Consider the following 10000-nt stretch of genomic DNA (forward strand, 5'->3'; position numbering starts at 1 on the left):
CAGTGCAATACAATACAGTGCAGTGCAATACAATACAGTGCAATACAATACAGTGCAATACAATACAATACAATACAGTGCAATACAATACAGTGCAATACAATACAGTGCAGTGCAATACAATACAGTGCAATACAATACAGTGCAATACAATACAATACAGTGCAATACAATACAATACAGTGCAATACAATACAATACAATACAGTGCAATACAATACAGTGCAATACAATACAGTGCAATACAATACAATACAATACAGTGCAATACAATACAATACAATACAGTGCAATACAATACAATACAGTGCAATACAATACAGTGCAATACAATACAATACAATACAATACAGTACAATACAATACAGTGCAATACAATACAGTGCAATACAATACAATACAATACAATACAGTGCAATACAATACAATACAGTGCAATACAGTACAATACAATACAGTGCAATACAATACAATACAATACAGTGCAATACAATACAGTGCAATACAATACAATACAATACAATACAGTGCAATACAATACAATACAGTGCAATACAATACAATACAATACAGTGCAATACAATACAATACAATACAGTGCAATACAATACAATACAATACAGTGCAATACAATACAGTGCAATACAATACAATACAGTGCAATACAGTACAATACAATACAGTGCAATACAATACAATACAATACAGTGCAATACAATACAATACAATACAATGCAGTGCAATACAATACAGTGCAATACAATACAGTGCAATACAATACAATACAGTGCAATACAATACAGTGCAATACAATACAATACAATACAATACAGTGCAATACAATACAGTGCAATACAATACAGTGCAGCACAATACAGTGCAATACAATACAATACAATACAATACAATACAGTGCAATACAGTACAATACAATACAATACAGTGCAATACAATACAATGCAGTGCAATACAGTGCAATACAATACAATACAATACAATACAGTGCAATACAATACAATGCAGTACAATACAGTGCAATACAATACAGTACAATACAATACAAGGCAACACAATACAATACAATGCAACACAATACAATACAATACAATACAATACAATACAATACAATACAATACAATACACATACTTCATTGTCCATACAGAGATTTGCCTTTTGGCAACAGCACGTGTCCAACACAAAAGCAAACAAATAAAATAAAGTATATGAAAAAAACAACAAAACAACAGAAGATAAACTGGATGGCAACAGGAACAGCTATATACAAATGTACAGATTATCAATTTCTCATGCAGTCAGCCAAACCACAATTGCACGTCTTCCATTGCAACACACACACACACACACACACACACACACACACACACACACACACACACACACACACACGCACGCACGCACGCGCACACACACACACACACACACACACACACACACACACACACACACACACTAATAGCAATGATGATGATGGTGGTGGTGGTAATGATGATGATTATTATTACTGTCATCATCATCATCATCATAACAACAACAGCAACAGCAACAACAACAACAACAATAATAATAATAATAATAGACAGAGAGAATGAGAGGGAAGGGGGGGGAGAGAGACAGACAGACAGACAACCCGACAGACAAAGAAGGGAAAGAGAGCAGAGAGGGATACATACATACATACATACATTCATACATACATACATACATACACACTGCCAGACATATATACATACACATAAACATACATACAAAATGCATACATACAAAATACACACATATATACAGACAGACATTCATTCATTCATACATACAGTCATTCATACACTCATACAGATATTCATTGATTCATGCATACAGAAATTCATACACTCGTTTATGTATACATGCAGACATACATACTCAAGAACATACATACATACATACATACACACATAGACGAAGGAAGAAAAGGAATGAATGATAAATGAAAGAAGACAGAGAGAGAGAAAGAAAGAAAAAAAAGAAAAGATTGAAGGAAGGAAAAAACAGAGCATGGAATGAACATCATAAAACAACAACAACAACAACAAGAAGAGCGATGATGATGATATTGACGACGACAACGACGACCTGTGATGACATACAATAATGATGACGATGATGGTGGTGGTGGTGATGAAAAGCAACAGCAATCAACCAGCCAATCTGCCATCAGACGATGATGATACAAAAACAACCAAACAAACAAAGTCAAACATACAAACATACTCATAGACGTTGCCGAGGTTGACGTTCATATCAAGAGAGGCGAAATCGTTGACGCGTGGCAGGTTACAGAACTCTCTCCAGTCGTTAAAGGGGGGTAATCCGTGGTCCCGCCCTCGCTGGATGTTCACTGAAATCATCATCATCATCACCACCATCATCAGCATCATCGTCATCATCATCGTTATCATCGTCGTCATCGTCAACATCGTCATCATCATCAGCAGCACCAGCATCATCATCTTCATCGTTTTCGTTATCATTGTCATCATCACCACAACTACTTCTTTCACCACCACCAGCATCATCATCATCATCATTATCACCACCACCATCATCATCATCATCATCATCATTATCACCACCACCAGCATCATCATCGTCATCATCATTATCACCACCACCAGCATCATCATCATCATCATCATTATCACCACCACCAGCATCATCATCATCATCATTATCACCACCACCACCAGCATCATCATCGTCATCATTATCATCGTCGTTGTCACCACAACCACCACCATCATACTCATCATCATCATCATCAACAACAACAACACAATAAAACAATTGGAGCGATCTTCAGTTTAACGTCTATTCACTATAACTGTTATCAGACGGAGTAAAACTATTTGAATTGACCGTTTTATCATCGCTCTCACCATTATCATTAATGCGACTATCATAATCATGACCATCATAACTGATAATTATCATCATCATGGTTATTTTTCAGTCGTCATGATGGCTGTTGTTATCATTTTTTTTCAGCATCAGCATCAGTATCAGTTGCTCAAGGAGGCGTGACTGCGTTCGGTCAAATCCATATACGCTACGCCACATCTGCCAAGCAGATGCCTGACCAGCAGCGTAACTCAACGCGCTTAGTCAGGCCTCGAGAAAAAAAACTGAAAAAAAATTTTGAAAATAGAATAAAATAAAATAAAATAAATAAACAAATAAAATGACAATAAATAAATAGAATAAAATAAGATAAAATAAAATAAATTGAATAAATAAAAAATAATAGATAATACATAAAAATACTACTACTACTACTACTACTACTACTACTACTAATAATAATAATAATAATAATATTACAAAAAAAAGAGCAAATAAATGTCGCCGCTATCAATACACAAGACATGACGCGAGATGCTCTCTTCTCTCACAATCTCTTGTTACTGTGATTAACATAAACAATTAAACCCCCTTGACTGCTGGGGGAAAAACAGTAGAAAATGTGTCGAGTCATCACTCAACATCAAGAATAATCAGACAGAAATTGCGAAAATGATCTGGAGATATACCACTCTAGATCAATACCACTCTAGATCAATTTTCTGCCTTCTAAAACATCATTTCCCTTCTTTTGATGATGCCATCAATGACGTCACTAAGGACGTAGGAGCTACGACCAAAGGCAGTGAAAGGGTTTTTGATAATGCTGTGCAAGTGATCACTGAGCAGGAAAACAAAAAACAAAAACAAAAAAACAGCGTGTCTATGCAGTTGTTGTTGATGTCCTCACACATAAGCAAAATGCGTACGTTTTTTGTGCGCTTAGAGTTGACTTCATCAAGATTTTGCGCATTATAAATATTGTTGTTAGTAGTAGTAGTATTTTTATGTATTTATCTATCATTTGTTATTTATTAATTTAATTTGATTTATTTATTAATTTTATTTTTTGGTTATTTCATTTTATTTTATTTTATTTATTTATTTATTCTTTTTTTCTCCTTCCGACAAATTTTGTTATCTTTATTATTATTATTATTATTATTATTATTATCGGTCTCCACTCTGGGAGGGACGCTCACTCAGTCTGGCTCCGCGACTGAGCCATTATTGTCGTCATTCGGGGGCTTAATAGGTGGTGTCCTAAGTACGTTGAATCAGAACAGGCACCACTGAACACCACCGAAGTGACTCAGCGGCAGTGCAGGGTCTCCTCTGGTGTGTGTGGCCTCCTGGCGACCTAACATCGATGGTTCCCTGCGGACGGCCGACGCTGGAACTGTGACGGACGAACCCGGCTGTGGCCGTGTATGGGGGAATCTAAATGAGCGGCGTGGGAGTAATGCCACTGAAACGGTGCAGATGATGGGGAAGAAAAAAAATCATTATTATTATTATTATTATTATTATTATTATTTCAAACCTTCCCCAACCGAAATCGGATTCATGTTTCACACGTGGGATGGGGTGGAGGATACGGGACACGGGTTATTCATTCATCGGGCCATAATAGTCCCAATGAAGGGGGTACACACACAATCATCTGTCGCGTCGCATTTGTTTGAATAGACACGAAGGAGAGAAAAAAAAAGAAGAAAATCACATGAATCAACATTTGCGATAGCAAAACATATCATGAAGTTGCAAATTTCTCTACAATTTCAAATGCTTTATGCAGGAAGATAGGAACGAATTCCACACAGCAAAGTTGAGAACAGAGTAAAGTGTCTTGTTCCCTAGGACAACAACAACAGCACTGAAATTGCTCTTAACAACAACAACAATAACAACTACAACAACAACAACAATAACAACTACAACAACAGCAACAATAACAACTACAACAACAACAACAGCAATAACAACAACAACAACAATAACAACTACAACAACAACAACAATAACAACTACAACAACAGCAACAATAACAACTACAACAACAACAACAGCAATAACAACAACAACAATAACTACTACAACAACAATAACAGTAACAACAACAACAATAACTACTACAACAACAATAACAATAGCAACAACAACAACAATAACAACAACAGCAACAACAACAACAATAACAACAAGAACATCAATAACAACAACAATAACAATAACAACAACAACTAGAACAACAATAACAACAATAACAGTAACAACTAGAACAACAATAACAACTAGAACAACAATAACAATAACAACTAGAACAACAACAACAATAACAACAAGAACATCAATAACAACAACAATAACAATAACAACAACAACTAGAACAACAATAACAACAACAATAACAGTAACAACTAGAACAACAATAACAACTAGAACAACAATAACAACTAGAACAACAATAACAACAACAATAACAGTAACAACTAGAACAACAATAACAACTAGAACAACAATAACAATAACAACTAGAACAACAACAACAATAACAACTAGAACAACAATAACAACTAAAACAACAATAACAACAACAACAATAACAACTAGAACAACAATAACAACAACAACAACAATCACAACTAGAACAACAATAACAGCTAGAACAACAACAGCAATAACAACAACAACAACAACAGCAATAACAAGAACAACAATAACTACAACAACAACAATGACAATAACAACAACAACAATAACTACAACAACAACAACAACAACAATAACAACAACAGCGATAACAACAACAACAACTACAACAACAACAATGATAATAACAACAACAATAACTACAACAACAACAATAATAATAACAACAACAATACCAACAACAGCAATAACAATAACAACAATACCAACAACAGCAATAACAACAACAACAACAACTACAATAACAATAATAATAATAATAATGGTATTTATATAGCGCTGAATCTTGTGCAGAGACAAATCAAAGCGCTTTCGCACCAGTCATTCACACGCATGCATAACTCTCTAAAAAAAACTGGAGAAACTGAAGACAATGGAGAGGCAGGGAAGGGAGGCTATCTTGGAAAAGAGGTGGGTTTTAAGGCCATACTTGAAAGAGCTGAGTGTGGAGACCTCCCTTTGCCTGTGATCACTGGTGACTACTGCATCAGAGGGTCAACGTCTGATTTGTTCAGCCTCCTTTCATCAGTTTACCCTTTGTTCATCAAGACTTTTGTCTTTTCTAGGCGTTGGCGTGTCGGGGTGGCGTCTGTGTGTGTGTGTGTGTGTGTGTGTGTGTGTGTGTGTGTGTGTGTGTGTGTGTGTGTGTGTGTGTGTGTGTGTGTGTGTGTGTGTGTGTGTGTGTGTGTGTGTGTACTTTGTTGTTGGCACATTCCATTTGTCGTTGTGATCGTGATCGCAGTAGTTGTAGTAATAGTAATAGTAGTAGTAGCAACAGTAATAGTAGTAGTAGTAGTAGTAGCAGCAACAACAACAACAACAACAACAACAACAACAACAACAACAACAACAACAACAACAACAACAACAACAACAACAACAACAACAGTAGTAGTAGTAGCAGCAACAGTAGTAGTAGCAGCAGCAGCAACAGTAGTAGTTGCAGCAGCAGCAAAGCAACAGTAGTAGTTGCAGCAGCAGCAAAGCAACAGTAGTAGTTGCAGCAGCAGCAACAGCAATAGTGGTAGTAGTAGCAGCAGTAGCAACAGTAATAGTAGCAGCAGCAGCAGTAATATTAGTAGTAGCAGCAGCAGCAACAGCACCAGTAATAGTAGCAGCAGCAGCAGCAACAACAACAGCAGAAAAAAGAAGAAGAAGAATTCAACATCTGACCGATTCTGCCTTTCAGGCCCGATTATGCTGACAACACCAGTCCCAAACATCGCCCATTTATTCCCCCTATCTCCCCCCCCCCCAATCCTCTCCCCCTCCGCCCCCTACCCCTTCGAACCCCACCCCCCCCACACACACCCCACCACGCCCACACACCACACCTTCCCCCCACCCACCCCCCTTCTTTTTTTTCTTTTTTTTTTTTTTTTTTACCTGCAACAAGATCCAGGCCGTCCATGGCCGTCCTGTTGGTCTCGAACATGTGGTTGGTCAGCCCTGTGGCGAAGAAGTTGTCGACGTCGTCTGTGGGCGCCGCCACGATCCCGCGGAGGACGTCAGTCATGTTGCGGAAGGTGAAGCCAGGCCTCATCAGGGTGTCCTGGAGTTCCAGCGACTGCTCTCCTATCTGTTTTCCAAACACACGCACGTGCACACACACACGCACGCGCACACGCGCGTACAAGCACAAGCACGAGCACGCGCACACGTACAAACGTTCGAGCGCACGACATATATACACACACACACGCATACACGCGAATACATACACACAGAGAGAGACGCTCACGCACCAGTACACACACACACACACACACACACACACACACACACACACACACACACACACAAACACACACACACATGCACGCACGCACATACACATATGCACGCGAGCATACGTACACACGCACGCTCACGCACATAAAGACCCCCCACACATCCACCACACAAACGCGCGCGCGCACAAGTATACGCATACACGGACAGGCACGCACACACACACACACACACACACACACACACACACACACACACACACACACACACACAAACATACACACACACACACACACACACACACACACACACACACACACACACACACACACACACACACACACACACACATACATGCACACACACACACGCACACATGGATGTCTGTAATTGAAAATTACAAGAGGAGGGAAAGAGAGAGAGAAAGAGAACGGGGTGGGACGTACAGACAAACAAACAAACAGAGAGAGGGGGGCTGGGGGGAGAGAGAGAGAGACAGACAAACAGACAGAGAGAGACAGAGAGAGAGACAGAGACAGAGAGAATGGGAATGTCAAATCGAATACGAATACGAGTGCAAAACCGAATGCGAATGTTTTATGGATGTTTTATTTAGTTTGGAGCCTTATTCCCAACCCGAAAGTATTTTGAATAGGCTCCACCCAAAATCTCTTTGTGTGTGTGTGTGTGTGTGTGTGTGTGTGTGTGTGTGTGTGTGTGTGTGTGTGTGTGTGTGTGTGTGTGTGTGTGTGTTGTCATTAATACTACATTCCACATTTCACTTGTATTGTTTGTAAGTCTTGATTATAGTGCCCTATGCTGTTCATGTTTTGTACCCATCCCGCTGCCCCCCCTCCCCTTCCCATTCCATCGCCCCCCCGCTCCCTGCATTACTGTTAACTGTCCGCTCTCTGGGTCTCTGTTTCTAAGGAGGTATAGCGCAGTATAAACACCCTTGATTATCATAATCATCATTATTATTATCATCTTTACTAATACTTATTATCATCATCATCTTAGTAGTAGTAGTAGTAGAAGCAGCAGCAGCAGCAGCAGCAGCAGCAGTAGTAATAGTAGTAACAGCAGCAGCAGCAGCAGCAGAAATAGTTGTAGTAGCAGAAGCAGCAGCAGCAGCAGTAGTAGTAGTCGTAGCAGCAGCAGGAGTAGCAGCAGCAGCAGTAGTAATAATAATAACAGTAGCAGCAGCAGTAGTAATAATAATAACAGTAGTAGTGGTGGTAGTAGTAGTAGTACCCTTATCATTAGTATCATCATTATTAGTGTTATTGCGCTCTTTGTTTTTGTTCTCATCATCATCATCATCATCATCATCATCATCATCATCATCACTATTACTATTAGCCGTCTTTTGTCTCCACGAGAAGCCTCTTTCCCTCACCTTCACTTTCTGCTTCACCTGGGAGTGACCAAAGCGGAAGGCGGCGGTGGAGAAGACGTTGCTGACGGTGGGGTTCACCCGCGAGTCGTACCGGAAGTCGCCTTCCCTCAACCGGAAGTCGCTCATCGTGACGTCATCCAGCACCACGGGCAGCCACTCGGCATACGTCACACGCTGAAACTCCGCTGACACCACGCGGCGGGCTTCCTGGAAGAGTTGGATGTGTGTGTGTGTGTGTGTGATGATGATGATGATGATGATGTAAAAATAACAAACAAAAAAACTTTCACATAATATACATAGTAATAATCATGACAAACATAATGATATTGATAATAAATTTACTACTACTAGTGCAACTACTACAACTACTTATAACATCAACAGCAACAACAACAAAATAATAATAATGATAACAGTGATAATAGTGATGATATTGCTAACAACAACAACGATGATGACGATGATGATGATGATGATGATGATGATGATCTTTTTTTTTCTTCCTTTTCTTCTTCTCTGCCCTCTAGCTGGCGAAAGCAGCTTGTAGTTATAACACCAACAACAAAACAACAAACAAACAAACAAAGGCCCCATAGTCTTATGTATGAACCTTGTTCGTCAAGATATTGACTCGCTTCGTCTAGTTTTGTTTCTGTTTTTTTAATGCGATACACTGGTGAACACACACACACACACACACACACACACACACACACACACACACACACACACACACACACAGAAGAAGAAGATGAAGAAGAAGAAGAAGAAGCAGAGGAGGAGGAGGAGGACGAAGAAGAAGAAGAAGAGAAAGAGAGAATGAACGAATCTTTCCTTTCCAACGGTGAAGACATTACCACTTTGGCCGACTTACACATCTACCGTTGAGAGAGAGAGAGACAGAGACAGAGAGACACAGAGAGAGAGAGAGAGAGAGAGAGAGAGACAGACACACAGACACACAGACGGACGGACGGACAGTCAGACAGAGGCAGGCAGAGACAGAGAAGAAGAAGAAGAAGAAGAAGTACAAGAAGAACATGAACAAGAAGTAAAAAGCGGGCAGCTTGCTCAGACTGGCTACTACACAACACGCTGTTTAAACAGTGATGGGCCCCACTGGGCCCCGCCCACACACCTGGAACACAGTCTCGTCATCCCAGGCGGGGTTCAAACCCCGGAAGGCGGCGGCCAGTCTGTTGTGTTCCCTGACGAAGGTGGTGTGCAGGGCCCCCAGCCCCACGAACACGTTGACTCGGTGA

The 10000-nt window shown here is 39.8% G+C and overlaps 1 protein-coding gene across 1 annotated transcript in view; it reads right to left on the reverse strand.

Moving 5' to 3' along the window:
* LOC143289617 (salivary peroxidase/catechol oxidase-like) overlaps positions 1-10000 on the reverse strand; it is a 36924-nt gene that overhangs the window by 6985 nt on the left and 19939 nt on the right. Inside the window, exons 10-13 of the mRNA XM_076598659.1 lie at positions 9877-10000; positions 8736-8942; positions 6992-7184; positions 2267-2393 (exon numbers count right to left, since the gene is read on the reverse strand). The exon at positions 9877-10000 is cut by the window's right edge and continues 4 nt beyond it. Of these exons, the coding sequence (XP_076454774.1) occupies positions 2267-2393; positions 6992-7184; positions 8736-8942; positions 9877-10000 (651 nt within the window). The remainder of the gene's footprint in view (positions 1-2266; positions 2394-6991; positions 7185-8735; positions 8943-9876) is intronic.

Source organism: Babylonia areolata, chromosome 14 (genome assembly GCF_041734735.1).
Source record: "Babylonia areolata isolate BAREFJ2019XMU chromosome 14, ASM4173473v1, whole genome shotgun sequence".
Lineage (NCBI taxonomy): Eukaryota > Metazoa > Mollusca > Gastropoda > Neogastropoda > Buccinidae > Babylonia > Babylonia areolata.